Below are 17,380 nucleotides of genomic sequence, written 5' to 3'. Positions count from 1 at the left end.
ATGGAAATCAATCAATCAGGAACATTGCAAAAAACCCTGGCCATGCCCAAGTCAACAGTTTGGTTCATCATTAACAAGAAAAAAACTACCGGTGAACTCAATTATGTCAAAAGACCCGGTAGACCGAGGAAGACCACTGTAGTGGATGACCGGAGAATACTCTCTATGGTGAAGAAAACCCCCCTGACAACAGCCCAACAGATCAAAAACACTCTCCTGGATGCAGGTGTAGATGTGTCAAAGTCTACCATACGTAGAAGACTACACCAGCAGGACTACAGAGGGTACACTACAAGATGCAAACCACTGATAAGCCTGAAGAACAGAAAGGCGAGATTACAGTTTGCTAAAAAGCACCTAAAAGAGCCCCAAGAGTTCTGGAAAAAAGTATTGTGGACAGATGAGACAAAGATTAACATGTACCAGAGTGATGGAAAGAGGAAAGTGTGGAGAAAAAAAGAAATGCCCATGATCCAAAGCATACCACCTCATCCGTGAAACATGGTGGAGGGGGTGTTATGGCTTGGGCCTGTATGGCTGCCAGTGGAACAGGCTCACTTGTCTTCATCGATGATGTGACTGCAGACAGAAGTAGAACAATGAATTCTGAAGTCTATAGAAATATTTTATCTGCTCAGATAAAACCAAATGCCTCCAAACTCATTGGACGGCACTTCATCATGCAACAAGACAATGACCCTAAACATACTGCTAGAGCAACAAAGGGGTTTTTGATGGCCAAAAAGTGGAAAATCCTTGACTGGCCGAGTCAATCACCGGATCTGAATCCAATTGAACATGCATTTTACATGCTGAAGAGGAGACTGAAGGCAATAAGTCCCCAAAATAAGCAGGAACTGAAGATGGCTGCAGTACAGGCCTGGCAGAGCATCACCAGGGAAGATACCCAGCGTCTGGTGATGTCAATGCATCGCAGACTTCAAGCAGTCATTGCATGCAAAGGATATGCGACCAAATATTAACAATGATTACTTTATTCTACATTATGTTAAACTGTCCAATGATTTTTGATGCCCGAAAATGGGGGGGACCATGTACAAAAGCTTCTATAATTCGTAAACGGTTCATCCGATATGTATGAAAATACCCTCAAATTAAAGCTGACAGTCTGCACTTCACCCTCATTGTCATTGTATCCTTTCAAACTCAAAGTGCTAGAGTACAGAACCAAAATAACAAAAGAATGGTCACTGTCCAGTGAATTATGGAGCTCACTGTATATATTATGGTAATGATACTGTATTATATATATATATATATATATTATGGTAGTGATACTGTATAATATATATATATTATGGTAATGATACCGTATTATATATATATATTATGGTAGTGATACTGTATAATATATATGTATTATGGTAATGATACTGTATTATATATATATATTATGGTAGTGATACTGTATAATATATATATATTATGGTAATGATACTGTATTATATATATATATTATGGTAGTGATACCAAAAGTATGTGGACACCTGCTCGTGTCCAAACTGGTAGTGTATTTGATTTGCATCAGTAGGATGTGTTTAGAACATGTAATCTCTGTCTTTAAAACCTTTCCTCTGTTTGCTTCCCCTTCCTTAGTTCCTACTGGAGGGAACGACGACCCTGACTCTCCCACCCTCCTCCAGCCCTCCTCCGGTTCAGACGTGCCTCCTTCCCCTCCCAGCCCCATGCCCCATAACCCCCTGCCGCGGCGCTGCCAGCGTGGCCTGTCCCTGCGTCTGGACCTACCGGGGGACGAAGTGGGCGTGGTGTCGCGACGTGGGCGGGGCCGACTGGAGAGCCCACCCTGTAACCGGTATGCTGGCGACTGGAGCGTGTGTGGGCGGGACTTCCTGTCTGGAGGGGAAGCGGACTACGATGAGGTGGCGGGGAGCGACAGTGATGAAGAGGAGGAAGACAGGGAGGAGAAGACGGCGGAGTGGACTCAGTACGTTGAGGACTTAGTCCTGGACTTTGACGCCCCGTTTACCTGCAGACTGAGTCTCAAAGACTTTGATACGCTGATATCAGACCTGGAGAGAGAGCTGTCCAAACAGATCAAAATCTGTCTCTGAGAAAGAGGGGAGGGGGGGGGGGGAGAGAGAGGAGAGGAGAGGAGAGGGGAGGGGAGGGGAGGGGAGGGGAGGGGAGAGGAGAGGAGAGGAGAGGAGAGGAGAGGAGAGGAGAGGAGAGGAGAGGAGAGGAGAGGAGAGGAGACATAGTATTATTGAAGGTCAGGAAATTCTAGTCTTTATTAGGAAATGACCAAAGAAAGACGACAAGCAATGGTATTTGCTTCAGTAATGTTGAAGTGTATTTAAATGTTCCAATATGTTTAAAATGCTTAATTCCCGGTGTTTTCTTATTCCAAATGCTGGTTCTTCTACAAACAAGTGATAACATTCTATTCTTGGATAACACAAGGACACCTTATTTGTAGAGACATCGACCAGTAAAGTTCTAAAAAACAAAAATCCTTGACAATTCATTGTTTGTAAAATCCTAGTTTCTATGCCATGTAAGGCTGTAACGCTCGCCTGTCAGTTTGCTCTGTTATGTTTTCAGTCAAATGTTTGTGCCAAAAAATTTTTTTTATTTATTTCTCCCATTTTGAAGAAGTCCATATATTTTTTAGAAGGATTTGTTGATGTAATTCCAATGATTTATTCTCTAAATTCCAGTGAAGGATAGATCTAAATTATGATAGATCTATAATAAGTTTGGACAAATAATGCATTGAAAATGTATATTCAATGAAATTTGATGAGATGTCAAAATATGTTAGTTAAAGTGTTAATATGTCCGTTAGTCAGATTCCAGGTTGATCTTACATTTACATTTTAGTCATTTAGCAGACGCTCTTATCCAGAGCAACTTACAGTTAGTGAGTGCACACATTATTTTTTATACTGGCCCCCCCGTGGTAAACGAACCCACAACCCTGGCGTTGCAAACACCATGCTCTACCAACTGAGCTACATCCCCTGCCAGCCATTCCCTCCCCCTACCCCCGGGACGACGCTGGGCCAATTGTGCACCGCCCCATGGGTCTCCCGGTCGCGGCCGGCTACGACAGAGCCTGGATTCGAACCAGGATCTCTTGGACCACTGCGCCACTCGGGAGAATGTGAATTAATGAACTGAGTTGGATTTAGACACGAGCACAAACCTTTCAGCTGAATTCCACAAGACACACACACCAAAGACTCATTATAAAACTGGCTTGCACTTCTGTTCTAAGTAACAATATTGTAATACTTTTCATATTTTGTCATGTTTTGTAATATTGTTTCATATTTTGCTGCATACTCTGCTATGCATTGTTGCTGTAAACAGCCATGTTATTGTGTTATTGTGATATTTTTGCACGGTACAATCATATTTTGATAACTGTTATTTTTGAAGCCACAGAAGGAATGAAACAGCCATATTACAGAGCAGTTTGCTCCAAAAATGTTACAACTTCCCGTTTTGTTTTTGTATTTGTGCTGTTTTATTGTCTAAACAGTATTACACGGTATTGCACATCTACAATAAGCACTTACATTTTGTTGATGTCCTATGCATATCGTAACCAAGTGTTAAAATACACTATTCTGTATGCCATACAGTGTTATCAACCCAAAAAATAAAGCACAGTATTATATTTACAGATGAGTTTGAAGCTTGTCTTCAATGTGAAGCGTGAGTTCATGGGATTCTTCCCATCCACAATAGGAACGAACTAGTCGACCACATCACTGGGTGAGCAGTCTTCCAGAGCAGCTTTTACATGACCATATCTAACTCTACAAGATACTCTTTCTCAGAGAGGCCTAGTAGTAGTGGTGGATCCATCCACTAGGAGTTGTTTTATCATGGGGAACCGCTGCCCTCTGTAGTGGATCCATCCACTAGGAGTTGTTTTATCATGGGGAACCGCTGCCCTCTGTAGTGGATCCATCCACTAGGAGTTGTTTTATCATGGGGAACTGCTGCCCTCTGTAGTGGATCCATCCACTAGGAGTTGTTTTATCATGGGGAACTGCTGCCCTCTGTAGTGTATCCATCCACTAGGAGTTGTTTTATCATGGGGAACTGCTGCCCTCTGTAGTGTATCCATTCACTAGGAGTTGTTTTATCATGGGGAACTGCTGCCCTCTGTAGTGGATCCATCCACTAGGAGTTGTTTTATCATGGGGAACTGCTGCCCTCTGTAGTGGATCCATCCACTAGGAGTTGTTTTATCATGGGGAACCGCTGCCCTCTGTAGTGGATCCATCCACTAGGAGTTGTTTTATCATGGGGAACCGCTGCCCTCTGTAGTGGATCCATCCACTAGGAGTTGTTTTATCATGGGGAACTGCTGCCCTCTGCTTCTCTTTTAAAGCATCAAACATCTTTCTCAATGAATAAGACACAGAACAATTTTATTCTGCATACCACGAAACTCACTACACTACACTACACATTACACACTACACTACACACTACACTACACACTACGCTACACTACACACTACACTACAGCACTACACTACGCAACAGCACCACACTACAACACTTTACTTTAGTGCATTACTGCAAACAGGATGCATGTTTTGGAAAGTTTTTATTCTGTACAGGATTCCTTCATTTCACTATGTCATTTAGGTTAGTATTGTGGAGAAACAACAATGTTGTGATCCATCCTCAGTTTTCTCCTATCACAGCCATTAAACTCTGTAACTGTTTCAGTTTCTGAGCGGTTTCCTTCCTCTCCGGCAACTGAGTTAGGAAGTCTTTGTAGTGACTGGGTGTATTGATACACGATCCAAGTGTAATTAATAACTTTTTTACCCATCTACCAATAGCTGCCCTTCTTTGCGAGGCATTGGAAAACCTCCTTGGTCTTTGTGGTTTAATCTGTGTTTGAAATTCACTGCTCGACTGAGGGACAGATAATTGTATGTTTGGGGTACAGAGATAAGGTAGTGATTCAAAAATAATGTTAAATACTATTATTGCACACAGAGTGAGTCCATTCATTTTTTACATTTTACATTTTACATGCAATGTATTATGTGACTTGTTAAGCAACTTTTTACTCCTGAACTTATTTAGGCTTACCATAACAAAGGGATTGAATACTTATTGATTCAAGACATTTCAGCTTTTCCATTTTTATTAATTTGTAAAACTTTCTAAAAACATAACTCCACTTTGACATTATGGCGTATTATGTGTAGGTCAGTGACACAAAATCTAAATTTAATCAATAAAAAATTTAGCCTGTAACACAGCTAAATGTGGAAAAAGTAAAGGGGTGTAAATACTTTCTGATGGCATAAGGTTTAAATGTCATGGACCCACGTCCATCAGTTTGGTTCTTATAGTCCTGGTGTGATATGGGTGCCATCTAGTGGTGTAGCGTGGCCGACTTTGAATGCAGCAACTAATCATTCTCAAACGTATTAGAGGATAATTCATCGATTTTATATACCAAATCTGGAGTCAATATGACTTATGGTTCATGAGGAGAAGATTTTGATATTTTTTTAGCATTAACATATGTGCTAACGTGCATCTATAGGTACAGTGTGGCCATATTTGAATGCAGCAACAACTGTTTCTCAAAACCATTAAAGACTGATGTAATGAGTAAATACAAAATCTGGAGTGAATCTGACATATGGTTCATGAGTAGAAGATGATTTTGAGCATTAGCTTTACACATGCAAAGAATGAGTTGTTAATAGTTTCCTTGTTTTTTTAAAAATATATCATTACCAAATTTAGTGTGGTTCATGTTTGTAATGAATACTCAGGGAGAAAAAGGTGTAGATTCACACGCAGGGCGCGGGCAGGTGTTTATTCCGCCTTCGCAGAAGACAAGAATGGTGGTCGAGGCAGGCAATGGTCATACGCAGGTAGGAAAACAGGCAGGTGAATCAAAATCTAGGACTGAAGGCTATAACTGGTTCTCACAAACGCGCTAGGAAAAGGCTTAGTAGAGTCAAAACAAATAATACCTCACAAGGCACAAACAGAAAGAACTGAACTAAATAAGGAGCTGATGAGACCAGGGGAGTAACTAACACAGGTGGAATCAATGAACAAAAATGAAAGACAGGGCTACGTTCAAGAACACAAAGAAACAGGGCTACGTTCAAGAACACAAAGAAACAGGGCTACGTTCAAGAACATAAAGAAACAGGGCTACGTTCAAGAACACAAAGAAACAGGGCTACGTTCAAGAACACAAAGAAACAGGGCTACGTTCAAGAACACAAAGAAACAGGGCTACGTTCAAGAACACAAAGAAACAGGGCTACGTTCAAGAACACAAAGAAACAGGGCTACGTTCAAGAACACAAAGAAACAGGGCTACGTTCAAGAACACAAAGTATATAAGTCTATGGTCTCAGTTAGACAGTCAACACTACATATATAAGTCTATGGTCTCAGTCAGACAGTCAACACTACATATATAAGTCTATGTTCTCAGTCAGACAGTCAACACTACATATATAAGTCTATGTTCTCAGTTAGACAGTCAACACTAAGAATAACCAGTAATAGATTCTCGTTCTGAATGATCACGCAACGGAGGGCAATTATTATTGGTCACAGTCACATGACACCCAACTATAACCGCTAGGTACATTCTCTGCCGGGACAACTGCAGCAGGACAGTCCAAGGGGAACAAGGGACAGACAGACAGACAGACAGACAGACAGACAGAGAGAGAGAGAGAGAGAGAGAGAGAGAGAGAGAGAGAGAGAGAGAGAGAGAGAGACAGAGACAGAGACAGAGAGAGAGAGAGAGAGAGACAGAGAGAGAGAGAGAGAGAGAGAGAGAGAGAGAGAGAGAGAGAGAGAGAGAGAGAGAGAGAGAGAGAGAGAGAGAGAGAGAGAGAGAGACAGAGAGAGAGAGAGAGAGAGAGAGAGAGAGAGAGAGAGAGAGAGAGAGAGAGAGAGACAGAGACAGAGACAGAGAGAGAGAGAGAGAGAGACAGAGAGAGAGAGAGAGAGAGAGAGAGAGAGAGAGAGAGAGAGAGAGAGAGAGAGAGAGAGAGAGAGAGAGAGAGAGAGAGAGACAGAGAGAGAGAGAGAGAGAGAGAGAGAGAGAGAGAGAGAGAGAGACAGAGAGAGAGAGAGAGAGAGAGAGAGAGAGAGAGAGAGAGAGAGAGAGAGAGAGAGAGAGAGAGAGAGAGAGAGAGAGACAGAGAGAGAGAGAGAGAGAGAGAGAGAGAGAGAGAGAGAGAGAGAGAGAGAGAGAGAGAGGGGCAGAGTGGGAGTGACTCCAACCCCTCCACACATCTTCTGATCAAGCTGCAGCGTCGACTTCAGGAGAAGAAAACTCACACAGGGGTTTTGTCTTGTCTCCTGTTCACCCCTGTTGTCCTGTAGTCCGGTGTGTTGTTCTAAAGCTTCAGGATGCAGAGCCAGACGATGCAGAGCCAGACGATGCAGAGCCAGACGATGCAGAGCCAGTCGATGCAGAGCCAGTTGATGCAGAACCAGTTGATGCAGAGCCAGTTGATGCAGAGCACGATGATGCAGACATCAGTAGACTATAATAATGGATACACGATGCAGATGCAGGAGCAGCAGAGTAATGACTACACCATCCAGGAGGATGAATGGGACAGAGACCTGCTCCTGGACCCGGCCTGGGAGAAACAGCAGAGGAAGGTTGGATACTTCATTATTCATCCCGTCTATTCATTCACATTTCCACATTTGTGAAGGTTCACTGTAGCCTAGTCACATGAGGCAAGGCTGTGGAAGTAACTGCATGTCAACCCACATCAGTAGTGGAAGGGCTGATGAACTTAAGAAGTTTTAATTATAGGCCTAAAAAGAGAGGGCAGAGGTCTGTGGAAGTATTGCCTGACAGTCAAATGAGTCAAAACGAACACCACATCGTTAATGTGCAGGGTTTTTACATGACAGCCCTGTTATAGGGTTTGGCCGGTGCAGGCCGTCATTGTAAATAAGAATTTGTTCTTAACTGACTTGCCTAGTTGAATAAAGGTTAAAAAAAATAAAAATAAAAATAAATAGGGACGGAAATACTGATTACTTTACTTAGAAGAAAACACCATGTGGGCAAAGTGGGCAACAGGCAACCATGGCAGCATAGCCAACAATAGCTACCAGGCAGGCAGGCAGCATAGCCAACAATAGCTACCAGGCAGGCAGGCAGCATAGCCAACAATAGCTCCCAGGCAGGCAGGCAGCATAGCCAACAATAGCTCCCAGGCAGGCAGGCAGCATAGCCAACAATAGCTCCCAGGCAGGCAGGCAGCATAGCCAACAATAGCTACCAGGCAGGCAGGCAGCATAGCCATGCCTGGAGCTTTAGCTCCAGTTCTCTCAGTGCCATTCCTTTGATGCGTGTGGTATGAGAACTGTCAACAGATGTCTGGTAACAGAATGACGTGACGTCCTCTGGCCCGAAGCAGAACAGAATGGATGCTACGGGCTAATTATAACTAAAGGACTGGAGGGGTATCCAGAGTTGGCTCAGACAATGTCCTTGGTCCTCGCTTGGGGCTGGAGGGCTGTGTCTGTATTGATCAATACTAACCTTATACATGTAGGCTTTTTTTTTGCAATACAAACCATGTTCATGTATTTTCATTATCAAATGTATTTACATGTATTTATTTTACAATATCAAGTTAATTTTACTTTTATTTTGAAACCTTGATCACACAAGCAGAGACATTTCTGCTTGAAAGTGCCTGAATCTAGCCTGAGTGCCAGTCTGTTTGAACGTGCCTGAATCTAGCCTGAGTGCCAGTCTGTTTGAAAGTGCCTGTGTCTAGCCTGAGTGCCAGTCTGTTTGAAAGTGCCTGAATCTAGCCTGAGTGCCAGTCTGTTTGAAAGTGCCTGAATCTAGCCTGAGTGCCAGTCTGTTTGAAAGTGCCTGTGTCTAGCCTGAGTGCCAGTCTGTTTGAAAGTGCCTGAATCTAGCCTGAGTGCCAGTCTGTTTGAAAGTGCTTGAGTCTAGCCTGAGTGCCAGTCTGTTTGAAAGTGCCTGAATCTAGCCTGAGTGCCAGTCTGTTTGTGCTGTCATGACAACTCTTTGTCCTGTTTTTATTGACAAGGACAGCAAGAGCACAAACATGTCTGGAACCAGGCTATACTTTGTCTGCTCAATAATTCATACCCAGACCAGGTAGCTTTTTATAAAATACAAATAATCTGTCACTGACCAGTCAATATATCAGGGGCAACCTACTGTACCCCTCAATTTAGAATCACTCATAAATGAGTCTTTCAACAGACGGGTTGCCTCCCACAATGTACCAGTGTTCCTATTGCGGCTGTCCGAGGTCTGGGATTTCCGAGACCATGCATAAATGGGCTATCATTTACATTGACGTCATTTAGCAGACGCTCTTATCCAGAGCGACTTACAGTTAGTGCATACATTATTCTTTTTTATTTTCATACTGGCCCCCCGTGGGAAACGAACCCACAACCCTGGCGTTGCAAACGCCATGCTCTACCAACTGAGCTACATCCCCTGCCGGCCATCCCCTCCCCTACCCTGGACGACGCTGGGCCAATTGTACGCAGCCCCATTGGTCTCCCGGTGCGGCCGGCTACGACTATCACATCAAACATGAACGGCAGGGCTTCCTTCCCTGCCCATGGTCCTGCCAGACGGAGACAATAATGTAGCAGTGATCACAGGGAGCAGAAACGTTCAACCCCCTGGAGGACTTCAACCATGGAGATAGCACGGCCCCATTACCAGGTCATGGTATTCCAGGATCTGGGCTCTGTCAATATAGACTGATAGTTCTGGCAGACTGTCTTTTTATAGACTGATAGTTCTGGCAGACTGTCTTTTTATAGACTGATAGTTCTGGCAGACTGTCTTTTTATAGACTGATAGTTCTGGCAGACTGTCTTTTTATAGACTGATAGTTCTGGCAGACTGTCTTTTTATAGACTGATAGTTCTGGCAGACTGTCTTTTTATAGACTGATAGTTCTGGCAGACTGTCTTTTTTATAGACTGATAGTTCTGGCAGACTGTCTTTTTATAGACTGATAGTTCTGGCAGACTGTCTTTTTATAGACTGATAGTTCTGGCAGACTGTCTTTTTATAGACTGATAGTTCTGGCAGACTGTCTTTTTTGTCCCAGCAACATCCAGTCAATATGTGTCCCGAAGGGCACCCTAGTCGCTATGGTGACCAGGGCTGGTCAAACGTAGTGCGCTATTATAGGGAATAGGGCACCATTTGGGACACAGTCCAAGTGCACCTGCTAGCACAACTGTGTTTAGGATCACTGTACCTTTGATGCATAATACATTAAACGTATAACAGACACAATATTGGAATGAATACGGTGTTGTCCAGTTGGACCTCTGAACGCACCAGGCTGTGACAGACAGTGAGATGGAAACATTATATTTAATAAGGAGGTTTTCTAAACTTCACCAGACTCTAAGCTAGGCACATGGACTCCCTCTCAAGTTAAATCTGAACTGCTTCATTTCCTGTTTTACAGCGTTGAGTCCCTTACGGCCTCATCGGCAACTCCATCTAGAACTAACCCATCACTCTGGTTCTAGAACTAACCCATCACTCTGGTTCTAGAACTAACCCATCACTCTGGTTCTAGAACTAACCCACCACTCTGGTTCTAGAACTAACCCATCACTCTGGTTCTAGAACTAACCCATCACTCTGGTTCTAGAACTAACCCATCACTCTGGTTCTAGAACTAACCCACCACTCTGGTTCTAGAACTAACCCATCACTCTGGTTCTAGAACTAACCCACCACTCTGGTTCTAGAACTAACCCATCACTCTGGTTCTAGAACTAACCCATCACTCTGGTTCTAGAACTAACCCATCACTCTGGTTCTAGAACTAACCCATCACTCCGGTTCTAGAACTAACCCATCACTCTGGTTCTAGAACTAACCCATCACTCTGGTTCTAGAACTAACCCATCACTCCGGTTCTAGAACTAACCCATCACTCTGGTTCAAGAACTAACCCATCACTCCGGTTCTAGAACTAACCTATCACTCTGGTTCTAGAACTAACCCATCACTCCGGGTCTAGAACTAACCCATCACTCTGGTTCTAGAACTAACCCATCACTCCAGTTCTAGAACTAACCCATCACTCTGGTTCTAGAACTAACCCATCACTCTGGTTCTAGAACTAACCCATCACTCTGGTTCTAGAACTAACCCATCACTCTGGTTCTAGAACTAACCCATCACTCCGGTTACCACAGGAGGCAAGAAGGGGATGTTTAGGGTGTCATTTTGGGACACGGTTTAGTACCAGGAGAGGTCTTATTCTTCCCATTCATTCCCAACCATCATTCTGGATAATATGTTATTTTTTTACACACATGAGAACATTTGTTATTATGTTTATGTTATTATTCCTATGAATTTGACAGTCTGCCACGGTGTGACTACTCCTATCAGAAAGCCCCCAGTCTGCCACGGTGTGACTACTCCTATCAGAAAGCCCCCAGTCTGCCACGGTGTCACTACTCCTATCAGAAAGCCCCCCAGTCTGCCACGGTGTCACTACTCCTGTCAGAAAGCCCCCAGTCTGCCACGGTGTCACTACTCCTATCAGAAAGCCCCCCAGTCTGCCACGGTGTGACTACTCCTATCAGAAAGCCCCCAGTCTGCCACAGTGTCACTACTCCTATCAGAAAGCCCCCCAGTCTGCCACGGTGTCACTACTCCTATCAGAAAGCCCCCAGTCTGCCACGGTGTGACTACTCCTATCAGAAAGCCCCCAGTCTGCCACGGTGTGACTACTCCTATCAGAAAGCCCCCAGTCTGCCACGGTGTCACTACTCCTATCAGAAAGCCCCCAGTCTGCCACGGTGTCACTACTCCTATCAGAAAGCCCCCAGTCTGCCACGGTGTCACTACTCCTATCAGAAAGCCCCCAGTCTGCCACGGTGTGACTACTCCTATCAGAAAGCCCCCAGTCTGCCACGGTGTCACTACTCCTATCAGAAAGCCCCCAGTCTGCCACGGTGTCACTACTCCTATCAGAAAGCCCCCCAGTCTGCCACGGTGTGACTACTCCTATCAGAAAGCCCCCAGTCTGCCACGGTGTCACTACTCCTATCAGAAAGCCCCCCAGTCTGCCACGGTGTCACTACTCCTATCAGAAAGCCCCCAGTCTGCCACGGTGTCACTACTCCTATCAGAAAGCCCCCAGTCTGCCACGGTGTCACTACTCCTATCAGAAAGCCCCCAGTCTGCCACGGTGTCACTACTCCTATCAGAAAGCCCCCAGTCTGCCACGGTGTCACTACTCCTATCAGAAAGCCCCCAGTCTGCCACGGTGTCACTACTCCTATCAGAAAGCCCCCAGTCTGCCACGGTGTCACTACTCCTGTCAGAAAGCCCCCAGTCTGCCACGGTGTCACTACTCCTATCAGAAAGCCCCCAGTCTGCCACGGTGTCACTACTCCTATCAGAAAGCCCCCAGTCTGCCACGGTGTCACTACTCCTATCAGAAAGCCCCCAGTCTGCCACGGTGTCACTACTCCTATCAGAAAGCCCCCAGTCTGCCACGGTGTCACTACTCCTATCAGAAAGCCCCCAGTCTGCCACGGTGTCACTACTCCTATCAGAAAGCCCCCAGTCTGCCACGGTGTCACTACTCCTGTCAGAAAGCCCCCAGTCTGCCACGGTGTCACTACTCCTATCAGAAAGCCCCCAGTCTGCCACGGTGTCACTACTCCTATCAGAAAGCCCCCAGTCTGCCACGGTGTCACTACTCCTATCAGAAAGCCCCCAGTCTGCCACGGTGTCACTACTCCTGTCAGAAAGCCCCCATAGTGACGTAGTCCAATTCAACCAACAGGGGGTGATATAGTTCTACCATTGACTCATATGACTTGACTGTCAAATACAGTACAGTATATTGGGGGTTCTACTAAGCTAACATATAGAATTGTTTTAAGATGGTCATACCATGGATCGTTTAGCTATTTCATTTAGAATTTTTGCACCTCTGTAGGTATCCCAAAAAAATACAAAATATAATATTTGATAAAATACTGAATTTGGCCTTTACTACCATAGCCCATGGAAACACATTGAATAACACATTCATAAATAGCAAAACAGACAGTAAAAAAATTAATCATGAGGAATAAGGTTTTGAAGTGAGTCCCCTGTAGCTCAGTTGGTAGAGCATGGTGTTTGCAATGCCAGGGTTGTGGGTTCGTTTTCCACGGGGGGGGGGGGGCAGTATGAAAAATGTATGCACTCACTAACTGTAAGTCGCTCTGGATAAGAGCGTCTGCTAAATGACTAAAATGTTTTTTTTTTAAAGTGTCTGTCCTATGAGATATAAGAAAGATCAGCAAATATTTTAGTTTTTTGGACACATATTTAACCCCTTTTGTTTGTTGGCACAGAACGACCTACATACTTACCTTACCATGTTTTAAACATGTACTGAGAGTCTCCCCTTTCCATAGAGGGGTCATATTAGTTTGTAGCCTTTAACAGTTCGGACGCTACGGACGTTTTCGTGAGAAGACCGATTTTCGGGATATCTCCTGGTCTGATAAACACTGCTGAAGCTCAGCCACCTTCCACCACAGATGAGGATACATCGGCAGATGCGGTGGATTGAGACGCAGCCCATGCAAAAATAAACAGATCTCTATCTTAAACTGACAGATTTTGATGGGGATTTTTACATTTTAGCAGACGCTCTTATCCAGAGCGACTTACAGTTAGTGAATACATATTTTTTTTTTTTATACTGGCCCCTCGTGGGAATCGAACCCACAACCCTGGCGTTGCAAACACCATGCTCTATCAACTGAGCTACATCCCTGCCAGCCATTCCCTCCCCTACCCTGGACGACGCTGTGCCAATTGTGCGCCGCCCCATGGTCTCCCGGTCGCGGCCGGCTGCGACAGAGCCTGGATTCGAACCAGGATCTAGTGGCACAGTTAGCACTGCGATGTAGTGCCTTAGACCACTGCGCCACTCAGGAGTTTTTATTTTATTTTTATTAGATTGACGCACGGGTGCGTCAATAGACTCTTAATTAAACTATTCCAGTACTGAGTAGGTATTTACAGTTGGTAGTTTCTCTTGTACTAGGAAACATATGAGTTTATGAAGGTCCTGGTCTATAAGGATGATGATACTAGTTACTGCACCCTACAGTAAATGCTCTGACAATCAGTAAACAAACAATTTTTTACACGTTAATGTAACCTCAGTTCTTTGATATTTAATATAGAATGAATGTATTTTCGTCATTATGTGTTGTCAGTATAGCATTCTCATTCACAACCATGTGTTCTGTACCGTCATGTAAGATTGAAGGACAATTGTTTGCGTTTTTTTCCCAGCTGGGTCAATAGATTTATGATAGTCAACTCACAACAACCACACACAGAGTGGCGTCGCATCAAACCAGGAGAACATGTGTTCCTTCAATGACAACCTCAATCACACTCATAAATTACAGCCAGCGCTGAAATCCAACCACCTTGTGAAATACACTGTACAGCGGACACAGGCAGGGAGAGAGAGATGCCAGGGGGAGAATAGACCTTGTCACAGCACAAGACCTTCAACCCTGGCCCAGTCTGACAGAGGGTTATGGGATGGACCGTATTGCGTTTCAGGAGTATCTAAAAGCAGCCTCACACTGCTCCAGGAAAACACTGCTACCCTCTATTATAACTATAGGTTATAACAGGAACACACTGCTCTCTCTCCCCTCTATTATAACTATACATTTACATTTTAGTCATTTAGCAGACGCTCTTATCCAGAGCGACTTACAGTTAGTGAATACATACATATTTTTTTACACTGGCCCCCCGTGGGAATCAAACCCACAACCCTGGCGTTGCAAACACCATGCTCTATCAACTGAGCTACATCCCTGCTGGCCATTCCCTCCCCTACCCTGGACGACGCTGGGCCAATTGTGCGCCGCCCATGAGTCTCCCGGTCGCGGCCGGCTGCGACAGAGCCTGGATTCGAACCAGGATCTCTAGTGGCACAGTTAGCACTGCGATGCAGCACCTTAGACCACTGTGCCACTCAGGAGTATAACAGAAAAACACTGCTCTCTCTGCCCTCTATTATAACTATAGGCTATAACAGGAAAACACTGCTTTATACAGAGAATGGATAAAGATAACCCCAAGCACTTTTCTTCCCAGAGCTCAAAGCCAACCCTCCGGGCGGCAGGTAGCTTAGTGGTTTAGAGCGTTGTGCCAGTAACCGAAAGGTCGCTGGTTCTAATCCCCGAGCCGACTAGTTGAAAAATCTGTCGATGTGCCCTTGAGCAAGGCACTTAACCCTAATTGCTCCTGTAAGTCGCTCTGGGTAAGAGCGTCTGCTAAATGACAAACAAAAAAACGATGCCCCAATAATGCTCTCTAACCACTGATTCATGGGTCTGAATAAACGGCCTGCTGTCTGCGTAATCAAGGACCTTCCCAGTATACTGAAACATGGCAAAGTGTTGACATAAATTGCTTTGTTTTTCAGAGTATACTCAAGAAACATGCACGGGTCAGACACTAGCCCTAGCCTGTATTGATTGGACCCGTTGTTTAGCCAACCATCTGTTGTGCTCAGACCTTTACAGCTTGGTGCAACTCCCACCTGAGAAAGGCTGGGACTGGGATTGAAAACATCGAGGAGGACTTCAGGAACGGACTGAAACTCATGCTGCTGCTGGAAGTCATTTCTGGTACATCTCACATCCTGTGTGTAGATCTGTGTGTACGTTCCTGTGGGTGTGTGTGTGTAGATCTGTGTGTACGTGTATGTGGGTGTGTGTGTGTAGATCTGTGTGTACGTGCCTGTGGGTGTGTGTGTGTAGATCTGTGTGTACGTTCCTGTGGGTGTGTCTGATACGTTAATACATTAACATGTCTCCTCTTCCCCAGGTGAAAGACTTCAATAATACATTAACATGTCTCCTCTTCCCCAGGTGAAAGACTTCAATAATACATTAACATGTCTCCTCTTCCCCAGGTGAAAGACTTCAATAATACATTAACATGTCTCTTCTTCCCCAGGTGAAAGACTTCAATAATACATTAACATGTCTCCTCTTCCCCAGGTGAAAGACTTCAATAATACATTAACATGTCTCCTCTTCCCCAGGTGAAAGACTTCAATAATACATTAACATGTACCTCTTCCCCAGGTGAAAGACTTCAATAATACATTAACATGTCTCCTCTTCCCCAGGTGAAAGACTTCAATAATACATTAACATGTCTCCTCTTCCCCAGGTGAAAGACTTCAATAATACAGCCACATGTCTCCTCTTCCCCAGGTGAAAGACTTCAATAATATATTAACATGTCTCCTCTTCCCCAGGTGAAAGACTTCAATAATACATTAACATGTCTCCTCTTCCCCAGGTGAAAGACTTCAATAATACAGTCACATGTCTCCTCTTCCCCAGGTGAAAGACTTCAATAATACAGTCACATGTCTCCTCTTCCCCAGGTGAAAGACTTCAATAATACAGTCACATGTATCCTCTTCCCCAGGTGAAAGACTTCAATAATACATTAACATGTCTCCTCATCCCCAGGTGAAAGACTTCAATAATACAGCCACATGTCTCCTCTTCCCCAGGTGAAAGACTTCAATAATACATTAACATGTCTCCTCTTCCCCAGGTGAAAGACTTCAATAATACAGCCATGTCTCCTCTTCCCCAGGTGAAAGACTTCAATAATACAGCCACATGACTCCTCTTCCCCAGGTGAAAGACTTCAATAATACAGCCACATGTCTCCTCTTCCCCAGGTGAAATACTTCAATAATACATTAACATGTCTCCTCTTCCCCAGGTGAAAGACTTCAATAATACATTAACATGTCTCCTCTTCCCCAGGTGAAAGACTTCAATAATACATTAACATGTCTCCTCTTCCCCGGGTGAAAGACTTCAATAATACAGCCACATGTCTCCTCTTCCCCAGGTGAAAGACTTCAATAATACATTAACATGTCTCCTCTTCCCCAGGTGAAAGACTTCAATAATACATTAACATGTCTCCTCTTCCCCAGGTGAAAGACTTCAATAATACAGCCACATGTCTCCTCTTCCCCGGGTGAAAGACTTCAATAATACAGCCACATGTCTCCTCTTCCCCAGGTGAAAGACTTCCCAAACCAGACAGAGGGAAGATGCGCTTCCACAAGATAGCTAACGTCAACAAAGCTCTGGAGTACATCACCAGCAAAGGAGTCAAGCTGGTCTCCATTGGAGCTGAAGGTATATTATAGTTCTATTTCACCACAGCTGAAGGTATATTATAGTTCTATTTCACCACAGCTGAAGGTATATTATAGTTCTATTTCACCACAGC

General features: G+C 44.4%; 2 protein-coding genes across 2 annotated transcripts in view; both read left to right on the top strand.

Annotated features, from left to right (window-relative positions):
- The window catches only part of LOC121571917 (rho GTPase-activating protein SYDE1), a 71,667-nt gene extending 69,568 nt beyond the window's left edge, over positions 1–2,099 (top strand). The window contains exon 10 of the mRNA XM_045217223.1: positions 1,618–2,099. Within this exon, the coding sequence (XP_045073158.1) occupies positions 1,618–2,093 (476 nt within the window). The 3' untranslated portion in view covers positions 2,094–2,099. The remainder of the gene's footprint in view (positions 1–1,617) is intronic.
- Positions 2,100–7,252: 5,153 nt separating this feature from the next.
- Positions 7,253–17,380, top strand: part of LOC121578461 (alpha-actinin-2) — a 52,933-nt gene continuing 42,805 nt past the window's right edge. Inside the window, exons 1-3 of the mRNA XM_045217224.1 lie at positions 7,253–7,674; positions 15,624–15,738; positions 17,167–17,286. Of these exons, the coding sequence (XP_045073159.1) occupies positions 7,417–7,674; positions 15,624–15,738; positions 17,167–17,286 (493 nt within the window). The 5' untranslated portion in view covers positions 7,253–7,416. The remainder of the gene's footprint in view (positions 7,675–15,623; positions 15,739–17,166; positions 17,287–17,380) is intronic.

This window comes from Coregonus clupeaformis, unplaced genomic scaffold (assembly GCF_020615455.1).
Source record: "Coregonus clupeaformis isolate EN_2021a unplaced genomic scaffold, ASM2061545v1 scaf0971, whole genome shotgun sequence".
NCBI lineage: Eukaryota > Metazoa > Chordata > Actinopteri > Salmoniformes > Salmonidae > Coregonus > Coregonus clupeaformis.
The sequence above is the reverse complement of the archived record's forward strand: the minus strand, read 5'-3'. Positions and strand labels throughout refer to the sequence as shown.